At 42.8% G+C, this 15,188-nt stretch overlaps 2 protein-coding genes across 2 annotated transcripts in view; one reads left to right on the top strand and one right to left on the bottom strand.

Annotated features, from left to right (window-relative positions):
- AP3S1 (adaptor related protein complex 3 subunit sigma 1) overlaps positions 1 to 1,115 on the bottom strand; it is a 55,175-nt gene extending 54,060 nt beyond the window's left edge. The window contains 1 exon segment of the mRNA XM_079760426.1: positions 909 to 1,115. Coding sequence (XP_079616552.1) covers positions 909 to 977 — 69 coding nt within the window. The 5' untranslated portion in view covers positions 978 to 1,115.
- A 76-nt stretch (positions 1,116 to 1,191) lies between these two features.
- Positions 1,192 to 13,709, top strand: ATG12 (autophagy related 12). Its single transcript, XM_079760437.1, has 4 exons — positions 1,192 to 1,625; positions 7,955 to 8,091; positions 11,545 to 11,607; positions 13,286 to 13,709. The coding sequence occupies exons 1-4, from the start codon at positions 1,463 to 1,465 to the stop codon at positions 13,343 to 13,345; spliced, it is 423 nt and encodes a 140-aa protein (XP_079616563.1). The 5' UTR covers positions 1,192 to 1,462; the 3' UTR covers positions 13,346 to 13,709.
- Positions 13,710 to 15,188: the final 1,479 nt, after the last annotated feature.

The following is a 15,188-nucleotide window of genomic DNA, read 5'->3' on the forward strand; positions in this document are numbered from 1 at the left end:
CTTAAGATCTCCTGCATTTTAAAAACAGTATTTACACTTCTAAAAAGAGTTTTACAAATATTACTCTTCTTCCTAAGTGGAAGAAAAACTATAAATTAGGACAAAGTCTCTTACGTCGAGAGACACCAAACCAGCAGCTAAAATCCTGACTTTCAAGTATAGAATCACAGTTCTGGCCGGTCAGCCACAAACGTCAATACTGATTAATTTAAATAATAATTAAACAATGCACAGCCCCTAAGAGAAAAGCCCGATAAAAATGTTAGTTCCTCACTTACCTTTTTCTTTAATAAAGAGACACATGAAAGTCAAACTGGGCAGTGGACCACGTATCACAACATACAGGAGGGGGGGGTGGGGGAGAGAGAGATTGTGCAAAGCGTGCGGTTATCAAAGCGCAGGAAGCTGAAGTTGTGCGCGATGAGGGTTCAGAGGAAAACACTAGCCCATCTGCCCGTAGGAGAGAAAGAAGTCCACCAGGAAAGGCTGGGAGTCGGGGAGGTGGGGCTGCGAGGCCAGCGAGCTCCGCGGTCTTCCTCGGAGGCTAACACGGGGCGCGGGTGCCAGCAAGACAGGAGCGCAGGGGGGCTCGCGGGCGCAGGTGGGCTGCAGCCCCGACCCGCGAGGGCCCGCACCGGGAAGTCTCCGGGGCCTCGCCCGCGCAGCCGGGAACCACTCAGGCAACAGACGGGCGGAGGAGCCACCTAGGCAGAGCCACGTCGGAGGAAGGGAGCGCGCGGGAGGTGGGCACCTGCTCACACCCACCCGGAGGCTGGCCACCCAGGAGCGGGAGGCAGCCGGGGCGCGAGAAGTGCCGCGCGTGCCTGAGGGAGTCGCCCTGAGGGCGCTGCCTGCAGCCCACAACTCCCCCTCGCCCGCATCGGCGGCGGCGGCGGCGGGATACTCACGTAAGGCTGGTAGAACTTGGAGAGCCGCGGCTTCCCGTGGTTGTTGAAGATGAGGATCGCCTTGATCATGGCTGAGCCGGGCGGACCGGGTGGGCGCTGGGGGCCAGGGCGGGGGCGGGCGCGCGAGCCTCGCCTCGGGATCTCGCCAGCGATCCTTCCCAACCCGCCCCCTCCCGCACGCGCGCGCGCCCCCGAGCCGCGGGGCGGGTCCTGGGTGGGGAGGGGCGGGGCCGGGGGCGGGGCTGGCGCGGAGGGAAGCGGAAACACCCCGGGCCACGCCCACTGGCCAGAGGGGCTCCTGCGCGCTCCAAGGTCTGTTGCCACGCAGAACCCCGTCCTCTGCCCGAGGCGCGTAGCTGTGGACCAACAGTAGTCGCGGTATTAATGGTCAGGGTTCTACGACGGGCTCGACAGAGCAGGTAGCCGGCGGTGCCAACTCTCCCTGTAGAGTTGGGTCCCCTGTCGCCGTCGCCAGCCTCGCGACTTCCTGGCGCAAAGCCCGCCCACTGCTCGCCGAGCCCCCCCACTTCCTCTCTCGCCTCCCACGGAACAAGATGGCTGAGGAGCCGGAGGCCGGGCTCCCGCTCCCCGCTTCAGGTGCGGCGGACGGCGAAGGGCCGACGGACGTCTCCCCAGGAACAGCCACGCCGGAGCCCCCTTCTTCCGCCGCAGTCTCCCCGGGAACAGAGGAACCTGCCGGCGACACCAAGAAAAAAAGTAATTTTGAGAGTGGTTTCTGGGCAGAGGCGGGAGGTTTAGATCGCTTCCCACGAAGGAGGGCGGCCCGTGAAGAAGCAACATTTAGAGCAAGGCCCGTGCCGGGCGTGGTTTTTGACTCGTTAGGAAGGGAGGTGCACTTGCCAGCTTTGCAGACCGTACTGTTGAGTGCCTTTCCAGAAAGCCGATGCCGGACGCTTGTTGGCCATGGCGTGCGGTCCTTGGCTGCCCCGGCACTTAGGGCACCGGCCGCACTCGACTCCGCCTTGCCGTTGGCCTGACCTCCAACTTTTTATTATTATTACTTTATTGATTAAGGTATCACATATTTGTCATCAACCCCCCCACACGCATGCCCCCCTCCCCCTGTTGTCCGTGATCACTGGTTAGGCTCATATGCAAGCACACAAGTCCTTTGGTTGATCTATCTCCCTTGTCCCCACCCTCCCCGACCTTCCCTCTGAGGTCTGACAGTCTGATCGATGCCGTTCTTGTTCTTCAGTCAATGTTGTTCATCTTTTCCCCTGACCTCCAACTTTTTAAAGGTTCCGGGAGCGGGAGTGGGATCTCGGTAGCTCCAGGTACTTAACCCGGTAGCTAATTATTTGAATAATGATTGAAGATGATTGGGATAGTAGGTGGCAAGTCTGAATTAGAATTCACGCCTTCCAACTAGTTAGTTCGCAGGGTGTGGTGGTTTTTTTTTTAAATACCAATGGCGTATGAATTCACTTCTTGAACCAAAACACTGAAATTTTACCCAAAATGAAGAATGTTAAAGGAAAACGAAAGGCACAGGCATCGTCTTTCTAAAAACACTCAAACCCTTTTGGAACCTTTGTGAATCATGCCATTGTTTGAACTAGCTGTCATCTACCCTGTCATTGCTTGAGAATTCGTTTGCCTTTGTAAAATACAGAAATTCCTAACTTTACTTGTCCTGGAGCATTCTCTGTAGAGTTGCTTATGACAAAAGCAGCCAATCAGCACCTATAATTCAAAAAGGTTGACCCTGGGCCTCGGACACGTTTTGCCAGTCCAGCGTCTTAGAATAGGTATTGGCACGTTTTCCGCCCAGTGAGTCTCGCAGCCTCGCATCGAACTTCATTTTCTTCTGCCATTGGAAGATAATTGTTTCTTCCAGCACTGTTCCCCTTTAAAGTTAGGGGAACAGCGCTGGAAGTTAGGGGAACAGTGCTTCTACGTTTGGGGGATACCTATTGTTGTTCCCACGGGATGCACTACTAGAGAAACAAACCTTTGATTATTTTTATAGATAACCACTAACTCTTTCTTGAGAAGAATTCCATGAGTTCTACAGATTTTTGTTCCTTTTTTTCTTCCGTTTTATTGTAAGCAGGAATAGACTTTCAAAGGGCTTGTTTTAAGCTCTAACAGTCTTAGTCAAAAGTGTTCTACTACTCCCTGAAGATAGCTTTGTAAAACAGTGGCTAAAGATTAATGACCAGCAACAGGGATATAGCCTGGGGTTATATGGCATTATTTCTTTGTTTCTGGCTCCCATGAGCATTTGAGTTTGCCTCTCTGATGATATAAAACTTAGTTTATAGCTATTGAATTTCTACCCTGAAATTGTCATCCTTTTTTGAAGACCTCTTCTGATGAAAGAAGCTTAGCTATTACATATGCTTCACTTCTGGTTTAATCCACAGAAGAAGGAAGATTGTTAAAGCAAACCGAGGTTGTTGGTCCTGGCCTCACTTTAGGACCACCTCAGGGAGCTTTAGAACATACCTGTGCCAAGACCCTACTTCCAAAAATTCTGATTTAATTGATGCGGACTCCTGTATTCTTGTAAATTTGTTCCCCCAGTTGTTCCTAACGCATAGCTAGGATTGATAACTGTAAAGCAAATCACCTTTAGAAATTAAAAGAAAAAGTAGTTATAATTTAAATAAATGTGTCCTCTAGCTCCTAGCCCTTCCAATTTTTTTCCTGCAATAGCACAGCTCATAATATTTTCTCCTTCACTTTCTTGAAATGCTCAGTTGCAACTGAGTTATTGATAGCCTCAGGAGATTGAAGGGAGCATAGAAGGTGAGTTACTCAAAATCTCTGTTTTCTGGATAACAAGCTAGGCGACCCTGCTAGCAGTTCTCAACCTGTGGGTCGCGACCCACAGGTTGAGAACTGCTGCTGTAGAGCCTAAGACCATCGGAAAACACAGATATTTACATTACGATTCAAAACAGTAGCAAAATTACAGTTATAAAGTAGCAACGAAAATAATTTTATGGTTGGGGTCACCACAACATGAGGAACTGTATTAAAGGGTCGCAGCATTAGAAAGGTTGAGAACCACTGAGCTAGAGTATTAAGTGGAGGAAGGAAGGTAAACTTTTTCAGGAAGAATACAGTGTGCATTATGTGTTCCAGGTGCCTTCATTCCAAGGGTAAACTTGAATAAATTGACCTCTGACTCCATTGGATCCCAATTTTTAACACCAAAGACTAGGACAAGAGAGATGCAATATATTAGAATTAACTTTAGGGGGCACCAGTACACTAGTTTGCTTTCACGGGGCTTAATCACAAGGAACAACAACAGCCTGTAATTATTGGAATCAAGAGTCTAGGTCAGTGGTCAGCAAAATCATTAGTCAACAGAGCGGCAAACCACGGCTCGCGAGCCGCAGTTTGCCGACCACTGTACTAGTAGATAGACGTCTTTTTTTCCCCTTTTTATTGAATATATTGGGGTGACATTGGTTAATAAAATAATACAGTTTTCATGTGTACAGTTCTATATTACATCATCTGTATATTGTATTGTGTGTTCACACACATCCTTTTTTTTTAAGTATAGTAACTTCAGGAGGCAGATTCATAGTTTGTGTTTGTATTTTGGATTATTGAAACCTTTAATTTCTCTAACTGAAACTTTTTGGCCCCTAGTTGCTGTTTATTCCCTAATAATTATTATGTTCCTTTATTAGAAATATTATTATAGAATACTTGGTGGTTACAAAAAGTACCAGTAAAAACCAAATAATAATCACCTATAATGTCACTACTGAGAAATAGTATTTTGGTGCACATTCCACATTTACATGAATATGTGCTTGTGATGGTTTTAATGAAATTGAGGTCTTATTATACATGCTGTTTTATATTAGTACATTTTGATAACTTTTTCATGCTGCTAAATATGCTTTTATAGCATGTTTTCTTTAATGGCAATTTATAATCTTAAGGTTCAATAAGTATGAGTTATGAGCTGATACTGTTCTAAGTGCTTTACATGTATTAACTTATTTAATCCTCAAAACAACCTTATGAGGTAGGTGCTATTGTCTTCATTTTACAAAAGGAAAAACTGTGGCACAGAGAGATTAAAGAGTTTATCCAGGTATATATACTTAGCAAGTAGCAGAGCCAGGATTTGGAACCCAGGGACTTTAGAGTGTGTATTCTTTACGGAATTACATAAATTCTATCATAGACTATAATATCATTTATTCAACCAATCCCCTCTAAATACCGTTGTTGGATATTTAGATTTGCCAGGTGTCTTTTTTTTTTCTATAAAAAATAAGTGTTTCAACAAAGGTGAAATCCTTCTAAGTGAATTTTTTTACATCTCATATTTTATGAGACTAGATTCCTAGTACTATTATTATTAGTACTAGAAGCCCGGTGCACGAAATTCGTGCACGGCGGGGGGTTGTCCCTCAGCCCAGCCTGTACCCTCTCCAATCTGGGACTCCTGGAGGGATGTCCAACTGCCCGTTTAGGCCCGATCCCTGATCGGGCCTAAATGGGCAGTCGGACATCCCTCTCACAATCCAGTGTCGGGGACCTGCTCAGACAGAGAACAGGGTAATCCTGAAAGTAGGAGACGGTGACGAGGAAAAAGAAAGAAAGCAAAAGCGGGGATCAGGAGGTCCAACAGCAGGGCTGCTGCTGAAGGCAAGTTTATTCACAGAGAGCAGTACATTTATATCCCAAATTTTGGCTCCCCTCCCGAACTCCCGGGCGTCGTGCTATAAGTCTGGGCAGCAAGCCACACGCACTTCCTTGTGGAGACAAAGCAATCCTTGAGTTATGGACTCTCAATCCAATCTTCCTTGAGCAAAGTTCACTCCAAGAACACTTAACCTCTACATCTGTTACTATTACAGTTTGCTTAAATAACATTCATGTGACCCCTTTCCAAGGACAGGCAATCACGCAGCTGCCTTGGAATAAGAACACCAGTTAGAGACAGACCCTTTTCAAGGCCCGTCTATCCAGTGCCCTTATAGGGAGGCCCCATGAATTTTCCCACAATCCAGGACTGCTGGCTCCCAACTGCTTGCCTGCCTGCCTTCCTGATTGCCCCTAACCGCTTCTGCCTGCCAGCCTGATCACCCCCTAACCACTCCGCTGCCAGCCTGGTTGATACTTAACTGCTCCCCTGCCAGCCTGTTTGCCCCCAACTTCCCTCCTCTGCCAGCCTGGTCACCCCTAACTGCCCTCTCCTGCAGGGTTGATCACCTCCAACTGCCCTCCCTTGCAAGCCTGGTCCTTCTCAACTGCCCTCCCTGGCAGGCCGGGTGCCTCCCAACTGCCCTCTCCTGCTGGCCATCTTGTAGTGGCCATCTTGTGTCCACATGGGGGCAGGATCTTTGACCACATGGGGGCAGCTATATTGTGTGTTGCAGTGATGATCAATCTGTATATTACTCTTTTATTAGATAGGATAGAGGCCTGGTGCACGGGTGGGGGCCAGCTGGTTTGCCCTGAAGGGTGTCACAGATAAGGGTGGGGGTTCCCTTGGGGTGTGGGGCGGCCTGAGCGAGGGGCCTGTGGTGGTTTGCAGGCTGGCCACGCCCCCTGGCAACGCAAGCGGAGGCCCTGGTATCTGGAATTTATTTTCCTTCTACAATTGAAACTTTGTAGCCTGGGGCGGCAGCCATTTCTGGGGCAGCAGCCATTTTTGTGGCAGTTAATTCACCTTCTACAATTGAAACTTTGTAGCCTTAAGCGGGTGAGCCCAGCCAGGGTGTGCGGAAAGCTTTGCTTCCCCTGTTGCTGCCGGCAACCCTGGCCTGCTCTCTCAAGCTCCATTCTGCCGCCATTTGTTTGAATTTGTTTACCTTCTATAATTGAAACTTTGTAGCTTGAGTGGAGGCTTAGGCCTGCAACGGCTATGGAAAGCTTAGCTTGCTCTGTTACCTGGGAAACCTTGCTCTCTGTGGCTGTAGCCATCTTGGATTGGGGTTAATTTGCATACTCGCCCTGATTGGCTGGTGGGTGTGGCTTATGTAGCGGAGTGATGGTTAATTTGCATATTACCATTTTATTAGAGAGGACTAGTAGCCCTGTGCACGAATCCATGCATCACTAGCTCTCTGCCGCCCCCCTCCACCCCTCTCTGCTGCCTGCTTGTAGTTCGCTACCCCACCCTCGTGCAAATCTGTGATCTGGTAGTTATGCTGTTGGTCATTACGCCTCAGGGCGTAATGGATAATTAACATATTCCTCTCTTATTATATAGGATTATTGGACCAAAGCATATCTTAAGTATTTAGTAATGTATTACCATATTGTTCTCCAGAAAGGGTGTGCCATTTTTTTATTCCCAACAGTAGTGTCATCTACAGTATTATTATTCTAATCTTTGCTAATTTGGTTGGTTGTAAAAAGCCATGACATTATATATATGTGTGTGTGTGTGTGTGTGTGTGTGTGTGTGTGTGTGTGTATGTATGTATGTATATGTGTGTGTATATATATATATAAAATACGTTTTTATTGATTTTAGAGAATAAGGGAGAGGGAGCGAGAGATAGAAACATCAATGAAAGAGAAATATCAGACATCCATTGACTGTTTCCTACATGCCCCCCACTGGGGATCGAGCCCACAACCCCGGCATGTGCCCTCACCAGGAATTGAACCAATGATCTTTTGGTGCATGGGTTGACGCTCAATCACTGAGCTACACCGGCCCAGTGACATCTTCTTATATATTTTTACATATTTATTGGCCATTTCTATTTTTTTATTATTATTAAAATGAAATTTAAAGATACATTTCGTGGAGAGTCTTTCTGAGACTGTAGAAAGACTTTTTTTTTTACCACTGAGGTTTTTCTCAAAAAGCCACTGAATGCCCTCGCAGAAAGATCTATCAGAGAACATACGGAAATGTTTAGGTTTTATAATGAGAAATGATGAAAAATAATCTTACAACCTAACATTTGTATATCTTAGACATACCTCCAGTATTTTCAATATATATACTATGTGTAGATTAAAGGTTTAACTTTTCTAAAATGGTTATATGTTGTAGTGTAATTGTCCGTTCTTTTTTCCTTTTACAGTTGATATCCTGCTAAAGGCTGTGGGAGACACCCCTATAATGAAAACAAAGAAGTGGGCTGTAGAGCGAACCCGAACCATCCAAGGACTCATTGACTTCATCAAAAAGTTCCTTAAACTTGTGGCTTCAGAACAGTTGGTATGAAACCAGTGCTGACTATTTCCCTACCATTATCTATAATGATTACTAGGCAATAATGAATAACTTGTATATAGAAATACATATGGAGCCATATATTTTTACTTCAGTAATGTTCTTTTGTTGGTGGGATTTCTGTACTTTATTGAAGGATTCTTTGGGGAACTTGAGTGAAATGAATTTTAGAGTTATGTTTACAATGTGAACTGATTTTTTTTTTTTTACCACTGAGGTGGTTTTTCTCAAAAAGCCACTGAATGCCCTCGCAGAAAGATCTATCAGAGAACATACAGAAATGTTTAGGTTTTATAATTTGTTTTGATATTAATGTTGTTTCCTTTGCGTTCCTCTTGAGGTAAGCAATATGTCCTTGCCATATGTTATGGAAGAACTAAGAGATATTCTTATTTCATATTAGTACATGTTAAACACTTTAAAGCAGTTGGAAAGATTAATATTTTAAATGCCACTGGATTTTAACTTGGTATTCAGCTACAGAAATTTAAATGTCTACTTGTATTTGGAATATTGTTTCATGTTAATTAATATAGCAGACACCTTTATTGGCAAATCACATCTTGGCCAGTATTAATATTGATCTAGTAGTTTGGCTTTAAGTACCTCTCACAAAATGAACATAGTTGCAAGAGTAAGTAAGTATAAGATAGATCAATCACTAGAAGTAATTTGAGGAAGAATAGCATAGAGCCTGGGATTCCTCCAAAGGAAGGTGTTTAGAAAAAGTATAGGAATATTTGAGTTTTGCAGCTGAACATCTCCCTCTGTGATCAGAGTGAGAAAAGCATCTATGCTATTACAGTGCCATGTAGAATTTAATTAAATGTCAGAGATGGGCAAGAAGATTATAGTGTCATCATTCACATGCATATGGGAGCTAAAACCTCAGGAGCAGAAGTCCTTGCCTAGATAGAGTTTCTCAGTGGTTAGAGCATCCGCCCATGGACTGAAGGATGTCGGGTTTGATTTTCAGTCAAGGGCATGTACCTAGGTTGTAGGTTTCTATCCCTGGGACAGTGCAGGAGGCAACCAATCAATGTGTTTCTCTCACATCGATGTTTCTCTCTCCCCCAGCCCCTTCCACTCTCTAAAAACCAATGGTAAAAGTATCCTTGGTGAGGATTAAAAACAAAATCATTATTCTTTAAAACTAAAATAACTTTATCTTCCTAAGTTCTAGCATTTAGCAAGATTACATTTTGAAATTGTTACTTCCATGGAATTTTAAGCTAGCTGAATTGTTTTTTGTTGTTGTTTTTTTTTTAATTAAAGTCACTTTCAGTTCCTGTCTCCTGTTATAAATCGCAATGAGTTCTTATAGTTCTGGTACATTTACTCTACTGTCCTCTTAACACTAAAACCATCTTACTTTTGCCTACAAAGTCCTAACTGTTCTTTCACCTAGTTAAATCCTATTTATTATCTCTTAGAGAAGGCTTTCCCTGATATTTTTGCTAGGTTAAACTAATGCCACATTTGTTGTGTACTACACATCTTGTCAGATGCACTTTTCTCATCTATAGTCTTATCTGCATGTGTCTGCCTCTCCAGTAGATTGAAAACTCATTAATGGGAGACATATTAATCTTCACAGTTCCACACCTTGGAAAATTCCTACCACATAATAAATAGTGAATGTTTGCTGAACTAAAAACTGTCATCAGGAGCCCTTCTCATTTAAAATGTACCAGAAGAATAAAATATCTATGTTCACTCACAGTTAAACTGCCAGGACCTAAAGACAGATTCTTATAGCTGTACTAGAGGCCCGGTGCACGAATTTGTGCATGGGTGGGGTCCCTCGGCCTGGCCTGCAATCGGAATCAATTGGGGCCAGGAGGTTGGCCGGGGGAAGGGGCTTCAGAAGCTCCTGCATTGAGCGTCTGCCCCCTGGTCAGTGCGTGTCATAGCACCAGTAGTTCGGTCATTTGGTCGCTTAGGCTTTTTAAAGTATTTGTATTTAGAGCCAGAATTCAAACTTGGATCTGTCTCAGTAGAGGCTCTGTTTTTAATTACCACACTGAATCACTTAAGGGAGAAATGTAGGCATTATTTGTTTTTATTACAGTTGGTGACCCAAATAGTGTCCATCAACCAACTGTTTATTCTGATATTATTGGGTTTTAAAGGCTATATTAAATCCAGAAAATTTTAGTCTTAGAATTTGCCTATAGACAAAGGCAAATTGATAATGTTACCTGCAAATAATGTTTTATTTTCTAAAAGGAAAATTATCAAAAACTACTAAGACAACTTTTGTATCTGCAGGAATTTTTTTAAGTACAGCTTTTCCCCACTATACAAAAGAAGAACATTCCTATGAAACCTTTCCTAAGCCAAAATGACATAAAACAAAGAAGCAATTACCATTAATTTATGTGAAAAAAATTTTGTGCATACCAAGATCCCCTCAAATAACCTACCAAACCATAATACACTTAATTATATCCAGTTTTATGCTAAGCATAACACCCTTATGAGCTCTCTTAGGCATTCTGATATTTTAGGCCACATCTTGCTAACAGATGTATAAAATTGAGATAAAACACAGATGCTTACAGACACAATCCAAAGCTATGGTGGCTTAACGCCAAGATGCAGAGTGTAGTTCCCAGTGAAAGAGATTGGCAGGGCTAATCTCACCGTTTCGATAATGGCTCACTGCAAAACATGCTGAACGTTATTTTTGCTTTCTTCATAAAAGTGAAAATCCTTTTAGGATTTCTCAGTTAAAACAGGTACTAATGTAGGTCATTCATAACATGAACTTTCAAAAAGCAGAGGATACATGTATTAGAGTGTTTTAATGAAAACAGACTAAACTGAAACATTGAACAATGAATCCTTTCAAGAACAAGGTTATAAGGACATTAGATTTCATTATATTACCATCTTAGTTAGCTACAAGTGACTTTACAGTAGTGGCACCCAGCCTGGAGTTCAGTACTTTTACAAGTTTTCAATGGTGGTAAAGGTAAAAGTCCAACAGTGTTTGTTATTACCCAAGAAAAATGTTCGCACCATCTCAAATATTAGTTTTCCTGATTTTCTACTGTGTATGAAGTTTTATTAGGAAAAATTCTGTCTTTAAAATGAGTAGTTGGAAAAAGTAATACTTTTAGTAATTTCTTGAATAAACCTTCAAAAGCTATTTGTAAAAACATTATTTAAAAGTTTTCAGTTTTAATAAGTAGGAACCACTGCTCTAGGAGCAAAAAATCTGGTTTTATTCCTTCAGGAAGGATGTAATCTTCATAAAGATCGCATTAGTTGACTAATTTTATGAGAAGTTGGAAAAGGAGTTTGAGGAAACTTATGATATTCTTTGTTGAAGACAAAGAATATGAAAGAGCTGGCTGATTGAACCCCAGAAAAATGCAAAATAATTTGGATACCATTAAAAATGAATTGCCTTTTTTTTTTTTTTTTTTGCAGTTTATTTATGTGAATCAGTCATTTGCCCCTTCCCCTGACCAGGAAGTTGGAACCCTCTATGAGGTAAAATATAACTGCTTTATTTTTTTTTTTAATGGAAGATGCACATCTGTGAATAGTATGATTATTAATTCACATCATTATTTTAAGAGATGCTATACTTAATTGCCTCTCAAGAAAAAAGATTACTTGTTTTCTGTTATATCTCTAACACCTTGAACATTTACTACCTCAATAAATTACTCAGTGATTAAAGAATTAAGGAATGAATAATACAAACAGAAGATGAATTTGAATGAATAATACAAACAGAAGATGTCCAGAAAATAAAGGCTTCTTTTTTGCCTAATATGTTTCTTTTACATTGTTTATATAATTAGTAATCCAGATTTGCTTCCAAGAAATTTAAAAGAAGACTACATAAGAATGACTTCATTCAACATTCTAACAGTTTCATGACAAAAATTAGCACCGCTAATGTGTATACTATAATTAGAAAACAGTATATACGTTACAGTTAAGAGATACAGAGAAAGGGCAAGATAAAAATATGTAAGCCCATCCATGCCTATGATGTTTAAAGGACAGGTTTTATTAAACACTAGAGGCCTGGTGCATGGATTCTGCACTGGTGGGTTCCCTTGGCCTGGCCTGCAGGGATTGAGCTGAAACCAGCTCTCCAACATCCCGAGTTGGTTCCGGATTAAGAGAGGGCAGTTGTCGGGTGACACACCCCGGAATCAGACTCCCTCCTCTCTGGGTTCAGGATGCGGGTGATGCAGATTCGGGGCAACAGTGCCCAGCAGCAACCTAACCCGCGGCCGATTCCTTGAGGAATCTGGCTTCCTCCTCCCTTCTCTCTGGGTCCCAGTTACAGGTGAAGCAGAATCAGGGCTGAAGGTGTCCCAGCAGCAACCTCTAACCCACCGTCGATTCCGCGAGGAATTGGGCTCCCTCCTCTACTGGTTGGAGCATCTGCCCCCCGGTGGTCATTGAGGATCATAGCTACCAGGTGAACAGTTGATGGTCGCTTAGGCTCGCATATCCTACCTAATAATAGACAAATATGCAAATTGACCGTACCTTTGCTATGCCCGCGATTGGCCAGGAGGCGCAGGGGGGCGGGACTCGGGGTGGCCGGGGTGGCCGATTGGGCTGGCGGGACGCTGAGCTCGCGTCGCCAGCGGCGGCTCGAGCTCAGCGTCTGCGCCATAGCTGTGCTGCGGCACAGAAGGGGCCTCTGGGGCAGCGAGCTCACGTCCCACCGCGGACCATCAAAAGCGGGGGAGCTGGGTGCCTGTCCGCTCAGGCACCAGGCCTTTCAGAAGCCTCCTCCGCACTGGAGGCTTCTGAAAGGCCTGGTGCACCAGCGATCAAAAGCAAAAGCGTGGGAGCTGGGTGCCTGTCCGCTGGTGCACCAGGCCTTTCAGAAGCCTTCGCCGCACCGGAGGCTTCTGAAAGGCCTGGTGTACCAGCGGACAGGCACCCAGCTCCCCTGTGATCGAAAGCGAAATCGTGTAGGGGACCCTACACGTGCATGATTCAATCATGCACTGGGCCTCTAGTATAGATTATGATTACTGACGTGTTACAATAGCAACTTGTATCTTTTGAAAGAAATAGCTTTGTAAATAATTTATACCTACATGTATAAGGATATTTATGATACATATAACATTTTTTCTTAGTTTCATCAAAGAATAGCAAAAATTAAGTTTATTGCTTTTTTTTCTTTTTGTAGTGTTTTGGCAGTGATGGTAAACTGGTCCTGCATTACTGCAAATCTCAGGCATGGGGATGAACGACAGAGAAAAAATCTTGGTAACTAAAAATGAGTCTTCACAAAGGACACAGCTCTGAAAAGTTTGATACTTATGGCAAGATACTTGTGGATATGATCTCCTTAGCATATTATCTGCTAAGACCCATGTTTATGCATTTAAAAAATCCATAGAGTTGACTCACAAAAATGTGATTTGCATTAATACAGAAATCATCGTAAACGATTGACATTAGAGTATATTCAGTACTACAACTATTGCTCCAGATACGCCTCCAGGATATTGAAAAGGAGACTAAGATTGTATATAAAGCCTCTTTTTTGTTTGTTGTGTGTTTGTTTAACTTATCTTTATTAAAATTATTACAGATGTCTCCTCTTTTTCCCCATTGACCCCTTTTTGGCTGCACAGGCCTTCACCACACTTGTCTGTGTCCATGGGTTATGCATATAAGTTCTTGGTTAATCTCTTCCTACCCACCCCACCTTCCCTCTGAGATTTGACTGTTTGTTCCATGCTTCTATGTCTCTGGAACTAGTTTGTTCACTAGTTTATTTTGTTCTCTAGATTCCACATATGAATGAGATCATGTGACACTTGTCTTTCTCTGACTGACTTATTTTGCTTAGCATAATACTCTCCAGGTCCCTCCGTGGTGTGTCAAAGGGTAAGAGATCCTTCTTTTTTACTGCTATGTAGTATGCCATGGTATAAATGTACCACAGCTTTTTGTATCCACTCATCTACTGATGGGCACTTGGGCTGTCTCCAGATCTTAGCTATTGTAAATTGTGCTGCTGTGAACATAGGGGTGCATATATTCTTTCTGGTTGGGTTTTTAGGTTTCTTAGAGTATATTCCAAAAGTGGGATCACTGGGTCAAATGGTAGTTCCATATTTAATTTTTGAGGAAATTCCATACTGTTTTCCATAATGACTGCACCAATCTTCATTCCCACCAGCAGTGTACAAGTGTTCCCTTTTCTCTACATCCTTACCAACATTTGTCATTTGTTGACAAAGGAGGCAAGAGCATATAGTGGAGTCAAGACAGTCTATTCAGTAAGTGGTGTTCGGAAAATTAGACAGGTACATGCGAAAAAATGAAGTTAGATCACCAACTTACACCATACATAAGAACAAACTCACAATGGTTAAAAGACTTAAATGTAAGTCTTGAAACCATAAAAATTCTAGAAGAAACCATAGACAGCAAAATCTCAGACATCTCCTGTAGCAATATGTTTGCTGATACATCTCCTAGGACAGGGGAAACAAAGGAGAAAATAAACAAATGGGACTACATCAAAATAAAAAGCTCTATACAGCAAAAGGAACCATCAACAAAATGAAAATGGAGCCCACTATAAGAGAATAAATTTGGCAGTGATACATCTGATGGGTTAATATATGTAAGGAACTCATACGACTTAACAAAAGGAAGACAAACAAATTAAAAAATGGGCAAAGGACCTAAACAGACACTTCTCCCGAGTGGACATACAGATGGCCAAGAGACATATGAAAAAATGCCATTAATCATCAGAGATGCAAATTAAAATAACAGATCACCTCACACCTGTCAGAATCAACAAAACCCCTTTTTATCAGTTCTCAAAACGACTGAAATTGTTTACTTGTAGAATTAGCACTGTAAAAGTTGGTTTAGTTTACTAAAAGATTATTTTTGTGCTGCTTCTGGGAAGTTCAGTTTGAGGTATGGGATATACTTTTTCTCGTATACATTTATGTCTACAGTATTATGAAAGAAAATCTCATTGACCTGCTGGCTTTATACCTTACATAGTCCAGTAGAGGGCAGCCCAGATGGCAGAAATAGGCAGTTTGGTTTCACATTTGCCA

This window comes from Cnephaeus nilssonii, assembly GCF_951640355.1.
Source record: "Cnephaeus nilssonii genome assembly, chromosome: 2".
Taxonomy (NCBI): domain Eukaryota; kingdom Metazoa; phylum Chordata; class Mammalia; order Chiroptera; family Vespertilionidae; genus Cnephaeus; species Cnephaeus nilssonii.